We start from the raw sequence: 19,573 nt of genomic DNA, 5'->3' as shown, positions 1-19,573 counted from the left end.
TATGCGACATCTACGACGATTGTGGAAGGCAAGTCTCCCACACTGGTCACACTTCCTTTTCTTGCGAACTTTCTCTCGAGAACCCCTGTACCTTGAAGTAGTTGGCCTTCCAACTGACGCTCGACCACCACTGGGAGGCAAAACATAACCATGCTCAGAAACATTAGGCGGCCTCTCACTGTCCGGAATAGGATAGATAGGACGAGCATACAAACCTCTGTAGAACTAGGTGGTATAATACGAAATAATGTACTTATAAGGTTCATTTGGCCCAATCTGCAACATAGCTTTCATCGAATGGGTGCAAGGGAAACTATGCTTCTGCCAAAAATTCCAAGTGCAAATCTTAGCATCCAAGTCGACTGTGTGCTATCCAGTAGAAGAAATTATTTCAAAGACTTTATCACTTGATCTTGGAAACTTGTAAAAATTGTTAGAGCATTGCTCGGTCGAACTCGCATGTGTTTCTATCTCAAGCATGTTTGTCAATATTAGTGATCAAAACTGTATGTCTTGATTTCTAGTATACTTATGACTAAGTCTCGGTCTAGGATAGTTAGGAATAGTTGAGCTCCAGACTCCATGGCGATTATCTTGCAAAGACGAAGAACTACTCAAGGAACCAGTGGAACTTTATCCGACCAAAAGGTATGCGGAGACTTGAACTCATCTTGTCACTCAAAATTCTATCTACTCTATCTCCTACTCTTGAGACAAAAGTCGTATAAGTATGCTAGTTTTCATACACACATTTACTATTTCGAGCCGAGTTTACTCGCCTATCTTTTTCTCGAAATACGTGTTGGTAAGCTTTTGCTTTAACCATCTTCATCTTTACCCGTGACGAAAGTCATGATGACGTTTCAATCTTGAAAATAACTTTGATGATGATAGTCGATTCTTTATGTCTAACGACTATTATAACATTATAGAAGAATGTTTCAACGATTGAAATATAGAGTTGAGAATATGTAACCACCTATGGATGTAAGCATATAGTGTGTTCGCACATTAGTGTATAAATCCATGTGCCGGAAACCAAGTGTGTGCATATGTGTGCATGAGGTATTGGTGAAGGAGACAGGTTGGGTACGCGTACTGGCGTAAATTCACGTCCGTGAAATTCTGCTGAGTTTGAAGTTTACGAACTCAAAAACCAGTCACCTTAGGTATGCGTACCCGTACGCATACTGGCGGAACTTTTTCACCCGAAAAAGTCCGCTGAGTTTGGAAATTAAAACCAACTCAAAATCCGGTAGCTAAGGTATAGCATACCCGTAGGCGTACCCAAGCTAGTTATTTCTCAAATCGGTAGTTCATGGACTTAAAACAAAAAAATTATAAGGAATGCAATCTTTGCAAACCGTAGGTATATTGTTCATGAATTGATTCAAATGAATCAAACCGATTTTGTTTCAATTGTGTCTATGTATAAATACCTAAGCAATTGAACAACTCTTGAACTAGTTCTTATGAGTCATTTGAACTAGTTATGAGAAAGATGAATACGGTTAATATGAAAGCACTCATATGGATAACCATTGGTCAACCATTTGTGAACCAACCAATGTACACATTTAGGTACGGTTACTCAAACCTAAATGAATACATTTCATTTGTGTGTGACAATCTAAGTTTCGATCTAACGGTTGAAAGATATTAGCTTGGATAAATCAGGTTTTTCATCTAACAGTGATTATTGAATGCTTTGTTACCAAGGTAACTTAGATTGCAAACCCTGATTTGAAAACTATATAAGGACACGTCTAGCAACTGTGAAAAACTAATCCTCACACCTCCTATGTGATACTAGTTGGTTTGTTAGAGTCGATTATCCTTTAATCGTAGGTTTCTTCTCGAGACCCTGTCGATTAACGACTGAAAGACTTCATTGGGATTGTGAAGCCAGACGAAACTACTTCTCTTGTAGTTGAGCGATCTGATCTTGTCATTTTCTATCGTACGAGTTCAATTGAATAATTGACTTGAGGTTATATCTCCGATAGGGCAAGATAAAAAGAAATCACAAACATCTTCGTCTCATCGTTTGTGATTCCACAATATCTAGTTTCGCTACCATACGATTTAGATTATTGTGAGGTGATCGATAATACTAGGTTGTTCTTCGGGAATATAAGTCTGGTTTATTAATTGGTTCTTGTTCATCTTGATTTTTATCAAAAGACAGAACAAAACTTTTAGGTTTATCTGTGGGAGACAGATTTATCTATCCTTGTAGACTTTTCTGTGTGATACAGATTTGTTTATTAAAGTCTTTGAATTTGGGTCGTAGCAACTCTTGGTTGTGGGTGAGATCATCTAAGGGAATCAAGTGTGTAGTATCCTGCTGGGATTAGAGACGTAAGGAGCGCTATTGTACCTTGAATCAGTGTGAGATTGATTAGGGTTCAACTACAGTCCATACCGAAGTTAGTTTGTAGTAGGCTAGTGTCTGTAGCGGCTTAATACAGTGTGGTGTTCAATCTGGACTAGGTCCCGGGGTTTTTATGCATTTGCGGTTTCCTCGTTAACAAAATTTCTAGTTTCTGTGTTATTTCTATTTCGGATTATATTTTTTTATATAATTGAAATATCACAGGTTGTGCGTTGTATCGATCAATAGTGAAATCCAACCTTTGGTTGTTGATTGGATATTGATTGATCCTTGGATATTGGTCTTTGGTACCATCCAAGTTTATCTCTCTTGTATTTAATCTAGATTCGCAGATTGCTTGATTAAGATTTAAATCAAGAGATATAGATATTAACTCCTTGATATACTTTTTATTAAGATTGAGTCTGACTGTCTAGTTGATTCTCTTAAAATTATATTAGAGTTAGTCCATACAGATTGCTAATCAAAATATTGGGTGAGGTTGTTAGACCCCCACATTTTCAAAAAAGGCAGTCGGTCACCCTCTTGTTGAGCCTAGCTTGCATCCGGGGAGTAAGATTTGAAGTCCACTTACTAGACTCCACCAACCTCTTGTAGTTCTGCTCCACTACCTTAGCACGAATACAATCCACAAGATCAAGTGATGGAAGCCGCTTATCATGCTTAATCACACTGTTAAAACTCTCCGCAATTTTCAATGTGTTCTCACCAAACCTTTCTCCTTGAAAAGCATGAGATTCCCAGTTCTGGAATGGAATCTTTACCATCCAATCAATCACCGAATCAAGCTTCAAATTGCTCATACTCTTGGCAGCAGCATAAAACTTCTCCTTTGTTAAAAAAGTGTAGCACTCTTCAAACAACTTCACATCAGTTTGCCTGCTCTTTCCCTTTGGAACCGGAATATTCCCTTTCATGTGGTACAAACAGTAAGAATGGTAAGCCTTTGGGAAAATCACATGGACATGTTTCAAAAAGCCAGCTCCACGGTCTGATATTATGGTCAGTGGACGGTCTTCCTTGATAATACCCTTCAAGTTGGTTAAGAACCATTCCCAACTCTCACAACTTTCACAAGGTACAATACCAAAAGCAACTAGATAGATCTCTAGAAAAAACAAAAAAAAAACAAAGATTCAAAAAATGACACACAAAAACTGAAATGCATGAACAAGTTATTGGGTGAACAACAAGAATTATGGAATGAATAACAGAAGTTATGTGATCAACAACTGAAATTATGGGATCAACAACAAGAATTATGTTCTTATGGGATTAACAAAAGAAGTTATGTGATCAACAACTGAAATTATGGACCAACAACAAAAGTTGATACAAAAAAAGGGATCAACAACTGCAATTATGGGATCAACAACAAAAGTTATGGGATCAACAGAAATCAACAACAATAATTAGGGGATGAACAAAGTTATGTGATCCATAGAATTGAAATCCAGGGACATATCAGACTATATTGTGTGATTCAACAACAAAAGTTGAAACAAATTAATAATTAAAAAACATACCTTGGTTACCAGTTTTCCCGCAAGCAACCATAAGACCTCCCTTAAACTTCCCAGTGAGAAAAGTACAATCAATAAATAACATCAGACGACAGTAATTATTGAAACCAGTAATGGAAGCTTCGAAAGCAACAAAAAACCTCTGGAACTGCTTCGTTACACCATCATACTCAAAGTTGGGGACGCTTCCAGGATTATAACGTTCAATTGAGTCTTTATACCAAACAAAGTCTGAATATGACTCGATGTCATCACCCCAAAGAGACTCTTTAGTGAACTGTAAACCATGTTATGCCTGACTATACTTGAGATCAATACCATATTCCAGATGAAGCAGATCTTGGACATCAGCTGCAGTCTTCTTCTTCTTTGATGCTCGAAATTCATCCATTAAGATATCCTTCGGAAAAGACTTCATCATCCTGACTTTTGCTGGATCAGAAGAAGCTAAATCACATGTATGCTCTCCACGAAACTTCTTGCACTGAAACACACCTTTAGTTTTTGCAACGACAGATGCATGAAACCTCCAACTACAATTTTGACTTTCCTTGTTCTTACACTCCACAGTGTAACGTTTCTTGTCACTCTTACGTACGTCAAGTTTGTAACCACTATGAAATTCATACTTCTTAACAGTATCACGATAATCGTTTTTACTTTCAAAAACCTGCCCTACTCCGGTTAAGATGTTGGCCCAAGCATCAGACTTCTTGGGAACCCTTTTGACCAAAGATGAATCATCCGTCAAATCTTCTACAATAGCCACATCGTTGTTTGAAACACAACTTGATGATGACAAAGAAGGAGCAACAGAATAAGAAGAAGAAGAAGGAACAGAATCAACACAAATCTTAAATTGGATGTTAAACTTCAACACACCAATCCCTTTCGAGATGCAGTAGTCAATGAAAAACCTCAACTCCAAATCGTGATTAATCACATGTGAAATTCCATCTACAGTGTAACAAAAAAGTACGAGGTCTTCAGGGACATAAGGCCAGTATTGTTTCACCACACTAATCATCTCGCTGACAGTAGTTGATTCCGAAACAGCATGTGATACAGTCAAATTGGATAAAGTGAACTCTGCAACAACCATCTTTGGCCTGCAACAGTAATACAGTCAAATTGGATCAACAAATCTAATAAAACATAAAAATAATATTGACACCATAATCTGTCAACAACCAATGTTGATCCAATAAAACAACATCTATCAACAACCATAATCAGAAAATTGTCCAGGTTATTGCATCAACAATGAAAGTTGATCCAACAAACATGCATCGACAACCATAATCAGAAAATTGTCCAGGTTATTGCATCAACAATGAAATTGATCCAACAAACCTGCATCAACAACTAATGTTGATCCAATAAAACAGCTATCAACAACCATAATCAGAAATTTATCCAGGTTATTTACATCAACAATGAAAGTTGATCCAACAAACCTGAATCAACAACAAATATTTGAAACAAATAATCTGAATATTGTACAAATTTTAAGTGTCAATAATGAAAATTCTATGTCAACAACAAGGACTTTAATACAAAAAAAAACTGCATAAACAACATCATATATGTTACCACGCATCGCATTAGTATGCAATCGGTGCAAATGTGAACCTGCAACATGAAATACTACATGAACATACATGCTGATGAGTGCTAAAAAGTGCATATTTCTATATATTTTTCTTGGCATTTAACTCATCTTTTGTGCATTAATTCTACATTTTATCCCATATTCTGTATTTTCATTGTTTTCAAGAATAAATATTTTTCTTACTTAATTTTGCATTTTTAGGTAATAAATAAAGTTTGGATGAATAGCAGAGCGGAAAAGAGCAGAAAAGTAGTGAAAAGCCGGGAGGAATTACACAAGGAAGTCGCGAAGAATGTTGTGTACAAGACCAAAAGGCTAGAAGTGGGATTGAAGAAGAAGAATTGTCCTTAAAGAAGATATGGGCTTGGCATACCCAAGGCCCAAAACCCTTACTCAAACACATTTCCACTATCCAAGCCCGTCTCGGATTTCAGCCGTCAGATCGAAGCATCTCAGCATCCTACGGTCGCTCCATCATCGCACATCAAACTCCGAAGCCCCCGCTTTACATCGCAACGCCCATCTCCATCTTGGGTCGTCCGTTTTGCTACATCCCCTCATCCGACGGTCGCTCCACGCTTACCTCCGTATCGCTGTTGGATCCACCTACCATCTTCCCATCCATCGCTCCTTGTCGCAGATCATCAAACCTCGTTATCCCTGCTTCACACCCTAGTCACCGAATCCTATTACCCAACCAAACGGACCCTTCTTCTCCATCGGGTTCTTCCTCTCTTCTTCCCAAATTCTCTGCAACTCTGCCATCTCCATCACCACCATCTCTTCCATCTCCACCTCGAACACCACCACTACCACCTTCCCCCGACAAACTCAGGATTCAATCACCACCCTTGTCTCTTCCTTTCTCGTCTGTAGCATCGAGTCCTGATGCTACAAACTCGACAGTGAGATGTTTTCATTTCACTGTCACTCTTTGATACACTATATCTTTGTTACTCTTCACTACTGTTTCTTTACCTTCACTGTTCTTTCTTTGCCATTGTTTTTTTGTCCTTCCTGGTTTGTTCTCTGTTTCTTTGTCATTGTAGACTGTTAGGTTAAGGCCAAAAGCCCAGCTCATTGCTAGGGTGAAGCAAAAGCCCAGATCACTGTTAGGGTGCCCAAGGCTCAGTTCAGTCCATCTGTAGTCCAAAGGCCCAAAGCCCAGTTCATTCTTATAGAATAAGGCCAAAGCACAAACTCAATCAAGAGCCCAGTGCACTTCAAAACCAAAGCCAAGCCCACTGTGCCTAGAAGTTACCAAAGCCCAATAGCAATTTAGAGCCCAAATAGCTAGAAACTCCAAACACCCCCAGTCTCTGTGGATCGACCCGTACTTGCACGAGCTACAACTGACGACCGTGCACTTGCGGTATTACTGTAGGCCCGTTTTCATTTCACTTCAATTTTATACGCTTTCCCGGGTCCACCAAGTTTTTGGCGCCGCTGCCGGGGGGACTGGTGCTGTGTTTTTCTTGTTTTTCTTGGCTATTTTGCATTTCACTGCATAGCATTTGCATCTGCATCTGCTTCACTTCATTTGCTGTTAGACCTGCTGTTCTGAACCAGTTTTTCCTCTGCTGGGACGCCACCAAGGAAAAGAACCAAAGCCCAACTGGGTTTTTGCAACAATATCAGAGCAGCTGGGCTGTGCTTAAAAGGTAACCCATTTAAGAGAACCCGAATTGTGGGCTTCCAATTTTTAATTGTGGGCTTGTAATATTAAAGCCAATTTTTGGGCTTTTTATTTTCTGTTGGGTTTGTAATTAATTTTTGTGGGCTTGTTTGTTTAATTTGTGGGCTTGTTTTTAATTTTTGTGAGCTTGTTTAATTTGGACTTGTATTTTGTATTCTGGGTTTTTAAACCCAGCTGAGCTTGTAACCGATCACGCTAGGTTAACTCGTTAGTGGGCCGAGTACCCAAATTCTAGGCCGAGATTTTGGACTCAGTTTCACCAAACGTTTTCAAACCAGCTGAGCCAAAGCAAACACAAAACCAACAGTGGGCTTGCTCCCATTCAAAAACCAAATTTTATTTTCTTTTAAAAAAAAAAAAAAAAAAAAAAAAAAAAAAAAAAAAACCAAAATTTGCTCCTAAATTCCAAAAACCAAAACTTTTCTCCCATTCAAAAACCAAATTTTACTTGCTCCCATTTTAACAACCAAATTTTTTCTTCTCTATCCCATTAAAACCAAACTTGCTCCCAAATTTTAAAAAAAACCAAAAAAATGTCTCCCACCAAAACCAAATTTTTCCCAAAAATCCAAACCCTTTAAAACCAAATAGTGGGCTTTGTGTCTTTACAATATGGGCCAACCTAGTGCTCTCCATGAATACATGTATCCCACAATAAAAATTCCATTATCATGTATTGTCTTACCTCAAACCAATAACCCTTTTAAAATAAATGCAAGCATGATACAAATACTTCCTTTATTTCGAGGGTTCGATTCTGAGAACCCCTATACTCATGTAAGAGAGTTTGAACAAATTTGTCGGACTATGCAACCTGATCATATGTCCGAAGACTCTTTGAAATTGCGTTTGTTTACATTTTCTCTAAAGGAAAGGGCCAAAACATGGTTTTACGGTTTGAGACCACAATCAATCACCACTTGGGAACAACTCACTAATCAATTTTTCAAAAAATTCTTTCCACATCATAGGACCATCGCTATTCGTCAAAGTATCAATTGTTTTGTCCAATTGGATGAGGAAACTGTTTTTGACTATTTTGAACGTTTTAATGATTTGTTGAGCGAATGTCCACACCATGGATTTGAGAAGTGGAGACTTGTCGCTATCCTCTATGAGGGACTAGACTTTAAATCTCGAGCCATGGTTGAGTGTATGTGTAATGGTGAATTTCTTGATAAAACTGTGGATGATGCATGGAAATTTTTAGCTGAGATTGCAGAGAAAACCCGTCACTGGGAATCCATTAGGGAAACTGAGACACTATCACATGATATAGGTGGTAATGAATTGAACTTTGGAAATAGCATGTCTAGTCCTTCTCATGTGTATGATATTGAATATGAACCTAATCTAGAGGAACATGAGTTGACTAATGACACCACAACTGCTAATAGGGACAAGTATGCATATTACTATGATGATGATGATGATGATGTTATGTTAGAAGAATATGTCTATGCTGAAAATGTTGTGGAACCTTTGGTTTCAAATACATTAGGATTTTCTGCCCCGACCTTCATGAATGATATTTCTTCTAGTATTTCATATGCATGTGATGTTGATACTGATTTAGATATTGTGCAATTATCCTGTGAAGAGCATGACTTAGGTAAATCTTCTGTTGACACTAATGATCCTATGCATGAAAACATAGTTGATGTGTCTGATTCCATACTTAAGCCACAATATATTGCTTTTGTTGATGATAATTTGAATATATTGGATAACCATGATTCTGAATTAGGACTTGTGCAAATTTTTTGTGATGATGAGCATGCTACACATCTTGAGTGTGACTTAGATAATGCTGATGTGACTGATAATATTGATACTCTTGATCTCATGCATGTGAGACGCTTAGATGTCACTTTCTTGCCTAAGTCACAATCTGATAGCCTTGTATCCTACCTAGATTTAGTTTGTCACAATATTGTCAAACCAATTTTCATGAGAATACCTAATCTAGGCCTGGAACTGTGTGCCTCTCAAGTCCTCTTGGACTATTTTGCATCTAAGTATAATATCTTTGAGGAACCACAGTTGGAATTAGCATGTGTACCCGTCCCTAGCAAAGTTCATTTTGAGTTAGACCTTGTACATGATGAACCCCCAAAACTGCGAGATTTTGTTTCCAAAATTTTATCCGTTGAAAAATCCAGGTTTGGGGGTAGCTCATTTTGTTTCACAGTTTCACTTGCGTTTCTTTCCTGTTATATTTGTGTGAAGCTGTTGAAACCTCTACACTTTTTCTTTTGGGTTGATCCTCAACTCTTTAGATTGTTAGTGTATGGTGAATTTTTTGTATATAATCCAGTAGATAAAATTTCTTAAAAACCTTTTTGTTCCTTTTGTATATATTTTGCTAATCCAATATGATCTCGGCTGACATATGTTGGATTCTTGCCTTGAATAACGGAGTTCTAATATTGCTTTCGCCGAAATCGGGTATTCTCTTTCCTTTTTCTCTACTCAACATGATCCTCTTCATATGTTGTATTATAATTTTGTTCATATTTTGAAACATTGAGGACAATGTTTAGTTTAGGTTTGGGGGTGAAAAGTAGATACTTTGATAATATGCCATAATTGAAAACAAGAACTCCTTCTTTTTGAAAAAAATGAAAAATGAAAATAAAAAATGAAAAATTGAAAAAACAAAACATAAAAATCGAGCTCATTTACCTTGAAATGTTGACTCTTGTGCAAATATGTAATTATTAGGAGTCTTAGTCTAGATATTTAGGCACCCCTGATTCTAGCACAATTCACATAGTGATAAGAAATTTGCACGCGCACGATCTACCAATACATGTATAGCCTCGATCTTCAAGGTGTTTGATAGGAAGTCACGATTGCCAATCACTTTAGAATACTGAACGAAACTTGACTAGCTTGTTCTTTGGTTGGTTGGGATAGAAGGTGGAGGTTACATTAAGAAAGACAACCATCGAATTTAACTGGGTGCATCAAAAAGGGCTACCTCTTGCAAAGTGTCATGTAATCTTTTGTTTCCTTTTGTATATGTATCAAAAGTGTTTCCTTTTTTAAAAAAAAAAAAAAAAAAAAATGAAAAAAAATGAAAAAATCAATCAAGTATTTATCAATTCCATCTTCTCTTGTTCCAAAAATAAAAGAGAGTAGTCAATGTAAATAAGAGTCATGTAAAGAGTCATTTTGTTGTTTCATTGTAATAAGCAAGGAGGGTGTATGCCATTGATGTACAACGCGAGTAATTGTGAAATACCTCCAACTCATTCACAATTCTCGTAAAGTCCGGACAGCTAGCTAGATTTCGACCTTGGTTCTTAGCCTGAGAAACTATCTCTTGGTGATTAGTAGTCATAACTTCAGATCTTTCTTTACACATGTGTAGATACACTTTACACTCTTATCACATGTCCTTTTCTTGTTATCAGTGCTGGGATTGTGCCTTGATAGCTAGATTGACATCTCCATTTTGCTGTGAGCTTAACTGACTTGCACATGTCACATTTGATGGAATCTGAGCTTATATTTTGACCTAGAACTTTGTAGGTACGTTCTAAGCAAACCTTCACGAGACTTCAACTCGTCCACTAGGGACACTTAGTGGTTTAAAAGGCTTAGTGCATACGCTAAATGCATTCGAGAGACCAGCGACAGTGGTATAGGTAGGATTTCCTTAGTTTTGTTTTACTTGAGGACAAGTAAAATTCAGGTTTGGGGGTATTTGATGAGTGCTAAAAAGTGCATATTTCTATATATTTTTCTTGGCATTTAACTCATCTTTTGTGCATTAATTCTACATTTTATCCCATATTCTGTATTTTCATTGTTTTCAAGAATAAATATTTTTCTTACTTAATTTTGCATTTTTAGGTAATAAATAAAGTTTGGATGAATAGCAGAGCGGAAAAGAGCAGAAAAGTAGTGAAAAGCCGGGAGGAATTACACAAGGAAGCCGCGAAGAATGTTGTGCACAAGACCAAAAGGCTAGAAGTGGGCTTGAAGAAGAAGAATTGTCCTTAAAGAAGATATGGGCTTGGCATACCCAAGGCCCAAAATCCTTACTCAAACACATTTCCACTATCCAAGCCCGTCTCGGATTTCAGCCGTCAGATCGAAGCATCTCAGCATCCTACGGTCGCTCCATCATCGCACATCAAACTCCGAAGCCCCCGCTTTACATCGCAACGCCCATCTCCATCTTGGGTCGTCCGTTTTGCTACATCCCCTCATCCGACGGTCGCTCCACGCTTACCTCCGTATCGCCGTTGGATCCACCTACCATCTTCCCATCCATCGCTCCTTGTCGCAGATCATCAAACCTCGCTATCCCTGCTTCACACCCTAGTCACCGAATCCTATTACCCAACCAAACGGACCCTTCTTCTCCATCGGGTTCTTCCTCTCTTCTTCCCAAATTCTCTGCAACTCTGCCATCTCCATCACCACCATCTCTTCCATCTCCACCTCGAACACCACCACTACCACCTTCCCCCGACAAACTCAGGATTCAATCACCACCCTTGTCTCTTCCTTTCTCGTCTGTAGCATCGAGTCCTGATGCTACAAACTCGACAGTGAGAGAAGCTAGGGTTCACAGACGTCTAGGGCTAGGCCAACAGCGCAACAAGAGATAGAGGAGGAGCATTAGAACATCAACAGGGCATGGGTCGAAGCCAATTTACACATGGGTATGTCGAATTTGATTTTCCCCAAAAGTTAGGGTTTGCAAATTTAGGGTTTTGGTGAAATTAGGTATTTTGTTGTAAGCTATAAAAGGGAAGTGATGTAGGATATTAAAGGTTGTTCTTGGTTAGCCGAGACACCCCCTAATTGGGTTAATTTAATTTCACTGTTAATTTTTTAGGGTTCTTGTTTTGCAATTTTCATTCACTGTTTAGTAGTTTAAATGTTGTGTTGTTCCTGTTAAATGTGTGTTGTTTAAATGTGTGTTGTTTAAATGTGTTGTTTAAATGTGTGTTACTGTTTTGCCATTGTAGTTTAAATGTGTGTTGTTCCTGTTAATCATGTTTAGTTCCATTGTAGTGTTAATTATGTTCTGAGTTCACTGTTGAGGCTCAGATGAAACCTTAGTGCACTAATGAATGATGAATTGCTAGGAAGGCCTGTTTTGCTTGAGTAATGGGAAGAAGTTGGTGCTCTGATATGCCTGTGATTGACTGTGCTTTCAAAAGACAGTCAATGCTAGGGGCAAATCAGTGAGCAAGCTGATTCTCTTCCCATTCTAGTTGGATGCTTAAGTTTTTGCATTGTTTAGCTAGGACACAAGGTGGATTCTAAGCCTTAGCTTAGCCACAACTGCAACCTCCTCTCTGCCCTTGGCTCATAGCCTTGGTTTACTTCAATACCATTGCTTCACATCATCTTCACTGCCACCTTTCTTTTACCACTTTCTTTTGTAACTTACTTTGCTTCGTTGGCACTTCGCCACTGTTAACAATCACCATTTCACTGCCATTGTATATGCTTCCATTGTTTCATTGTCTTTACCACTGTCACTTTAGTGTTTTTGTCTCACTGTTTTCTTATTCACTTCATCTGTTTTCTTTCTCTGTTTCTTTTCTGTTTTCATTTCACTGTCACTCTTTGATACACTATATCTTTGTTACTCTTCACTACTGTTTCTTTACCTTCACTGTTCTTTCTTTGCCATTGTTTTTTTTGTCCTTCCTGGTTTGTTCTCTGTTTCTTTGTCATTGTAGACTGTTAGGTTAAGGCCAAAAGCCCAGCTCATTGCTAGGGTGAAGCAAAAGCCCAGATCACTGTTAGGGTGCCCAAGGCTCAGTTCAGTCCATCTGTAGTCCAAAGGCCCAAAGCCCAGTTCATTCTTATAGAATAAGGCCAAAGCACAAACTCAATCAAGAGCCCAGTGCACTTCAAAACCAAAGCCAAGCCCACTGTGCCTAGAAGTTACCAAAGCCCAATAGCAATTTAGAGCCCAAATAGCTAGAAACTCCAAACACCCCCAGTCTCTGTGGATCGACCCGTACTTGCACGAGCTACAACTGACGACCGTGCACTTGCGGTATTACTGTAGGCCCGTTTTCATTTCACTTCAATTTTATACGCTTTCCCGGGTCCACCGCATGCTCCATGTTAAAAAATTCACTACAAACCATAAGAAAAAGCCTAAACCTAACCTAAGATACAAATTCAAAGTACGTCGCACATCACTTGGGGGATGCGCCCCCTCGTGAAAGATATATTCAATGTCGAACGTTAGATATGTAAACTGAGTATATAAACACTAACTCGTAACTTCTAATTGATTACACTAACTTCTAACTTCTAATTATACCAAAACTGATCAACATTCAGTATACTCAAAATTATTCTTCAACAATCAATATTATCCAAATAATTCTCATACTAACTCATCAACACTATGAAATTCTCCAGAATAATTCAAAACGAGAATTGGTTCATGCAAAGTACATTGAAGTTAAAACTCAAACCTAACATTGAATTATGAGCCGATCTAAATAAAACAACAGAAATTCAAAAATCAAACACCGAAGATTGAAGAATACCTGTTTAAGATATGAATAACGATCTCGAATTCAAATAATATGTAAATGGACCAATCAATCAAGTAGAATCAAACACAAAGAATCAAGCTTCCAAAATCTCGATCTCTGCAACAGAAAATACAAATAAAACTGAAATCAAATTTGAAGATTGAGATACTACAAATCGAACGTGCAAATATAAAATAAATTTCTACTCATCTTCAGTCACGAATCACCATTACCAATTTGTTTCAGAAAAACAGATCGAGAAAATTTTGTTGATTTTGTTGTTGATGAAGAAACAACTTTCAGATCTGAGATACGAACGATGTTGATGAAAAGAGATTCAGTAGAAGAAGAAGAAGAAGATGATTTTCTGGTGATTGAATCTCTAGATCGAAAAAAAATTCGAATTTTTTCTTCTCCTGATTTCAGCTGACGGACGAACAGTTCTCTCTCTCTCATTTTTCTTTCCGTTGATTAACTGTTTTTCGGTTTTAGAATATCAAATATATACAAAGGGTAATTATGTAATCTCGCAGAATTCTTAATGGACCCCTTATGGGTTTTGAAGCCCGTCAAAAAGAGGTCAATTATATAATTCCCACTGTTTAACCAGGTATTACTGGAAGATGAAAAATGAAAATTTTAAAATCATATACTTGGCTGGAATAAAATATTCTCGAGTCATATGCTCTTATCCCTGGGCTGCAGCTCCAAAAGCGGATCTTTCATTTTTAATTGTATTTCCAACAAACGAGCTTCATGAGCCCAGCATATATCCAAAATGGTAGGTGTGACCTTGGTTATTTTAATCAGTTGTCCAAAATCCATCTCTGTTTTTTAATTTAGTTGATGGATTTTAAATCGAGACATGTGATCCACGAAAGCTTTGACATCCTCGAGGTGAGGACGCGTATGCTTCCAAATTTGAAATGGATCTTAAGAACAGTGTTACGGTGGGATCAAAATGACTTTTAAATAACAAAACAAAAAGAGAAGAAAACCCCAAAGCTAATGCTAAACACAAGACAAAATTCTTGAGCAAAATTTGGGATGTATGAATGCAGTTTTCTCTAAGAAAGGGTGTGCAAGGGCTACTGCCTACTAATCTCAACTACGAGTCAGCCCTGACCAATTTGGCATCTCCCATGGGTTGGCCAAAACTACTATTGATGATCCATTACACAGACTGACTTCATAAATGAAAAGTCATGGCAGACAATGGGGATCAAACTAGCAGTCTGCTTAGATCTCAGTTTCTCGAAAGACCCAAGAAAGAAAAAAAAACAAAAACAAAAAAACAAACAGACAATTAAATGATTTCACGTGCAGTGACCACAAGGGAGAAAAAAATGAATCCTCACGGCGGTCGAAGTTGATAAATTATATATTAACCGTGTATAGTGCAGGTGACTCTATAGTCCGGTGCTAAGGTCCTTGTGTGGTGATGAGCCGAAAATGTCAGTTACCCCATTCCCAGAATTTGCTACCAATCTTTTTTCCCTATGACATATCACAAAGGACTGATCCATAGCTCATAGCTGTTTAACTGACCGCTGCGCAACTCAAAGATCACAATTTCCAGATAGAGGGTTAAGATGAAAAGCACGAGGTCATAGGGAAAGAAAGCATCCAAGTCCTACCTCCAAAAATCATCTCTATCTCCGCCAAATGCCAACTAGTCTAAAATGCCCTTACAACTGTCTATTAGTCAGATGTTATCGACAGGTTATAAAGGCCGTAATGACCCCTGACAGTAACTGGCCGTTATTGCCTGTAACGGCGTTTTTGGGGAATGCCAGAACGGTCTTTCCTCCCGTTAAAACGTTACTGTCCAGTCTCTACCCTTTTGCTATATTCTCTCTCAGCTGACTTTTACTATATAAATCTCACTTGCAACTGGTTGTTGTCTACTTAGCACAGTAGTAACAATGAAGCTCTCAAACTTTTTCAGTGTGGTATTAGCTTTAATCCTATGTATCTCATCACCAAGATTAATCTCTGCTGCTGAAGAAGAAGGTGGTGCTAAAGTTGTTGAATCTGTTTTGACACTTGATCACACTAACTTTCATGACACCATCAAGAAACATGACTTCATTGTCCTTGAATTCTATGCTCCTTGGTAAGGTTTCTTCTTATTATTTAGTTACTTGAGTTCAAAATCTTTGTCTTATTACGATCTGATGACAGTGTGAGTTCTGATGTGATTCTTGTGTTTTCTTTACATCCATGACAGGTGTGGGCATTGCAAAAGTCTTGCTCCAGAGGTAACCTTCAAATATAAGAAAACTTGAAGGATCCATTTTTTTCAAGATTTGACACAGATTTTCTCCTTGGTTTTATGTTTTTGCAGTACGAGAAAGCTGCAGCTTTATTGAGCAGTCACGACCCTCCAATTGTTCTTGCAAAGATTGACGCCAACGAAGAATCAAACAAAGCACTAGCAACTGAATTTAATGTTGGTGGTTTCCCCACTCTTAAGATCGCAAGAAATGGAGGAAAGGATATAACTGACTACAAGGGTCCAAGAGTAGCAGATGGTATCGTTGAATACTTGAAGAAACAAGTTGGCCCAGCATCAGCTGCAATAAGTTCTGCAGAAGATGCTAGCAGTCTAATCAGTGACAGCAAAGTGTTTGTGGTAAGATACTCTCCCCGCGCGCCTCTTTCATTTGGTCGATCCGCATTACCTGATCCGCATTACCTGATCCGCATTCCTAATGTTTTTGCATTTCTTTTTAAGGTTGGGGTGTTTCCAAAATTTTCTGGGAAGGAATTTGAGAACTTCATAACTCTAGCTGAGAAGTTGCGGTCCGAATATGATTTTGGTCATACACTAGATGCTAAGTTTCTTCCAAGAGGAGGTGATGTGAAAGTGCCAACTGTTAGATTTTTGAAGCCTTTTGACGAACTTTTCGTTGATTCGCAGGTACGATCTCTGGATCTTACTCATAAACTATTTGCCTTTTCCTTTCATGTGCTTGATTTACTGCTTCTTTTCTTGTGAAGTTAATTTTGCGGTTATTCTTGTAGGATTTTAATGTGGATGCATTGGAGAAGTTCCTTGGTGAAGCCGATGTGCCTCTTGTTACTCAATTCGACAGTGACCCTAAAAACCAGCCATATGTTAGCAAATTCTTTAACAACCCCAATGCCAAGGTACATTACTTTTTTTAAATGAGTGCTAATCTGATAACATTCTTGCAATTGAGGTTATCTAATTGGTGCCGAAAATGGATAGGTTATGTTGTTCCTCAACTTCAGTGGTGAGCTTTCTGATGCTATCAAATCGAAATTCCAAGAGGTTGCCAAGAACCAAAAAGGGAAAGGGGTAAGCTTTTTAATGGGTGATCTTGAAACTAGTGGACGTGCTCTCCAGGTTAGTTAAAATCTTGGTCATTCACTTGTCATATATGTTGATATACCGAACGTCTGTTAACTTGTGGACTGTATGTGAACGGGCAGTATTTTGGCCTGAAAGCAGACCAGGTACCTCTCATCGTCGTACAAAATACCAATAAGGAGAAGTATCTAAAAGAAAACTTGGAGGCAGATCAAATTGAACCTTGGATTAAGGAATACCTGGTGATTGTTTTTCTTCATCCTTTATTTCCTGCATTTGGTGTTTAATATGCGGTTACATCCATTTGTAACTTTTCTGATTTGACAAGCAGAACGGCAATGTGAAGCCATTCAGAAAGTCAGAGCCTATCCCAAAGGTTAACGATGAACCAGTCAAGGTGGTCGTTGGAGACAATGTCGAAGATGTTTTCTTCAATTCTGGAAAGAATGGTGCGTGCATACGGATATTTATTGCCTTGATAATAATTGTAGTATTTGTTTCTATTGGAGTGATTTATAACGAATGGAATTAGCACTCAAAACATAACACTCTAATTTCTTATCCATCATGTGTGTATTGTAGCATTCAGCAAGTTAATGTTTCCTATTTTGCAGTTCTGCTCAAGTTTTATGCACCATGGTGTGGACATTGCAAGACATTGGCTCCGATCCTAGAGGAAGTTGCTGTATCATTCCAAAGTGATCCCGATGTTATTATTGCTAAGCTCGTAAGTTCTTTTTAGACCTGTTATAAATAAAGCAGTTCTCTAATGTAGTAAGAAAAATCCGCATTGCATATAAATTGTAATTCTTTATATAAACTGTCAAATGGTTTTTGCTAACAATCTTGTTCTCCTATCATTTGCTCCATAGGATGCCACTACCAATGACTTCCCTGCCAATAAATTCGAGGTTAAAGGTTACCCGACTTTGTACTTTAAATCACCATCTGGCATCGCAGTGCAGTACGATGGGGGCAGAACAAAGGAGGATATCATCGACTTTATTGAGAAGAATAAGGAAACAACTGTCAAGCCAGATGAGGCTACCAAGCCTGTGGAGCTTGACGCCGTTAAAGATGAGCTGTAATCAGAGGTGTGTGTTCCATCTTAATGTCCTGCTAAAACAGAATACACGTTTTTTATACTGTTAGGGGCGCTGCCAGGCGCAATAATGATGGTTTATCTAGTGAAAAAAATTTGCTCGCGCTTTGCTCCAGCATTTTTGATCTGCTAGCATCACAACGCCAAGGGGCAACAGATAGATACATGTCCATACTTTTTGTCACTTTCGGCTAGTTTTGGTACTACAGAGCATCTGAAGCTTCCGCTGACCTTGCATCTCTTTTTATTTCTTTGCAGGTAGAGGTAGTGGCTTGCTGTAAGTTAGAGAAGAGAATCCAATAGAAAGACACATCCGCTAGTCCAGCTACAATGGCTAGTATGGGGTATTTGTTCAACTACCAGTAGTGGAAAGCTTGCGCGCACCAAATTTTTCTCAAGCAAATCTCTTATTATTGTTGTTTCTGAATAAATGAAGAGATTGTTTTACGCTTGTAACATTAGTTCTTAGATTAGACTAGTAGTTTTACTTCTATTACAGCAAAAGTACCTTCCGTTTTTGTCTGAGCTATAATATAAATCATCTCTTGCTTGCTTAGTTCTTTTCTTACTTAAATCTTTTGGCATCTCAATCAGTTAGTAAATGCGGAGTAGATGAATTATGAAAAATCGACATTGAGAGCTAGCAACAAATACCTGTCAAATCTCTTTGAAGACTACTCATCTCATGTATACTTGAGCTGATCTTCGTAGGAGGTTAGTAGGTGTCCAGTTTTGGTTTGAGGGACACTGTTATCAGAGAAGCAATAACTTCACTAAGTGCACGCGGCTTAACGAACTACATCAGACTTCCCTCTTTTCGTAGTCGAGCTGTCAGTGATCACAGAAGCAACTGCTTAATAATATCTGTAAAATTCAAGAAAATTTGGCTCTTAGTTTGCTATCCTCGAAATTTTAGATTCGTATAAAGCCAGACGTATCCTAATGACTTCAGCATATTAACGGTGATAATATCTTTCCTCCTACTACTTTATATGCTTTCGTTACTTCAGTGGACAAATCTTCAGCGTCTTGTAATCCGGATGGCACTATTATCAAATGGTAGTATGATCGCACTAGCGCCTGTAGCTCAGTGGATAGAGCGTCTGTTTCCTAAGCAGAAAGTCGTACAAATCTTCAGCGTCTTGTAATCCTGATGCACTATTATCAAATGGAAGTAGTATGCTCGCACTAGCGCCTGTAGCTCAGTGGATAGAGTGTCTGTTTCCTAAGCAGAAAGTCGTAGGTTCGACCCCTACCTGGCGCGGCACGCTGTTGTTAATGCCGTATAAACTTATTCTTGTAGTCAAGAATTTGCAAAGAGAGAACACTTCAGTTTTTATCAAACACTTATTATAATAATACATATGTTATGTAGTGATAT

General features: G+C 38.2%; 2 protein-coding genes and 1 non-coding gene across 3 annotated transcripts; 2 read left to right on the top strand and 1 right to left on the bottom strand.

The window, feature by feature from the left end:
• Positions 1 to 2,895: 2,895 nt before the first annotated feature.
• LOC113332829 (protein FAR1-RELATED SEQUENCE 6-like) lies at positions 2,896 to 5,020 on the bottom strand. The gene is made up of 3 exons (XM_026579335.1): positions 4,224 to 5,020; positions 3,922 to 4,103; positions 2,896 to 3,503 (listed from the first exon to the last, which is right to left on the bottom strand). Exons 1-3 carry the CDS (start codon positions 5,018 to 5,020, stop codon positions 2,896 to 2,898), a joined length of 1,587 nt encoding a protein of 528 aa, XP_026435120.1.
• A 10,627-nt stretch (positions 5,021 to 15,647) lies between these two features.
• LOC113332617 (protein disulfide-isomerase-like) lies at positions 15,648 to 18,748 on the top strand. Its single transcript, XM_026579139.1, has 11 exons — positions 15,648 to 15,869; positions 15,984 to 16,014; positions 16,101 to 16,388; positions 16,491 to 16,676; positions 16,781 to 16,906; positions 16,989 to 17,126; positions 17,213 to 17,332; positions 17,422 to 17,539; positions 17,705 to 17,817; positions 17,963 to 18,184; positions 18,451 to 18,748. The coding sequence occupies exons 1-10, from the start codon at positions 15,679 to 15,681 to the stop codon at positions 18,176 to 18,178; spliced, it is 1,527 nt and encodes a 508-aa protein (XP_026434924.1). The 5' UTR covers positions 15,648 to 15,678; the 3' UTR covers positions 18,179 to 18,184; positions 18,451 to 18,748.
• Positions 18,749 to 19,383: 635 nt separating this feature from the next.
• On the top strand, positions 19,384 to 19,456 carry TRNAR-CCU. The gene has a single exon. It is a non-coding gene; the product is annotated as a tRNA-Arg (tRNA).
• The last annotated feature ends 117 nt before the right edge of the window (positions 19,457 to 19,573 follow it).

The sequence above is a fragment of the Papaver somniferum genome, unplaced genomic scaffold (genome assembly GCF_003573695.1).
Source record: "Papaver somniferum cultivar HN1 unplaced genomic scaffold, ASM357369v1 unplaced-scaffold_132, whole genome shotgun sequence".
Classification (NCBI taxonomy): Eukaryota; Viridiplantae; Streptophyta; class Magnoliopsida; order Ranunculales; family Papaveraceae; genus Papaver; species Papaver somniferum.
Note: the sequence above shows the minus strand (reverse complement) of the source record. Positions and strands in the feature narration are given on the sequence as shown.

Coding starts and splice junctions, on each gene's coding strand:
- LOC113332829 (XM_026579335.1), bottom strand. CDS start 5,020: ATGGTTGTTGCAGAGTTCACTTTATCCAATTTGACTGTATCACATGCT. Junction 4,104..4,223: donor GAATATGGTATTGATCTCAA/GTATAGTCAGGC, acceptor TAATCCTGGAAG/CGTCCCCAACTTTGAGTATG. Junction 3,504..3,921: donor CGGGAAAACTGGTAACCAAG/GTATGTTTTTTA, acceptor TGTTTTTTCTAG/AGATCTATCTAGTTGCTTTT.
- LOC113332617 (XM_026579139.1), top strand. CDS start 15,679: ATGAAGCTCTCAAACTTTTTCAGTGTGGTATTAGCTTTAATCCTATGT. Junction 17,540..17,704: donor CTTCAATTCTGGAAAGAATG/GTGCGTGCATAC, acceptor CCTATTTTGCAG/TTCTGCTCAAGTTTTATGCA. Junction 17,818..17,962: donor ATGTTATTATTGCTAAGCTC/GTAAGTTCTTTT, acceptor TTTGCTCCATAG/GATGCCACTACCAATGACTT.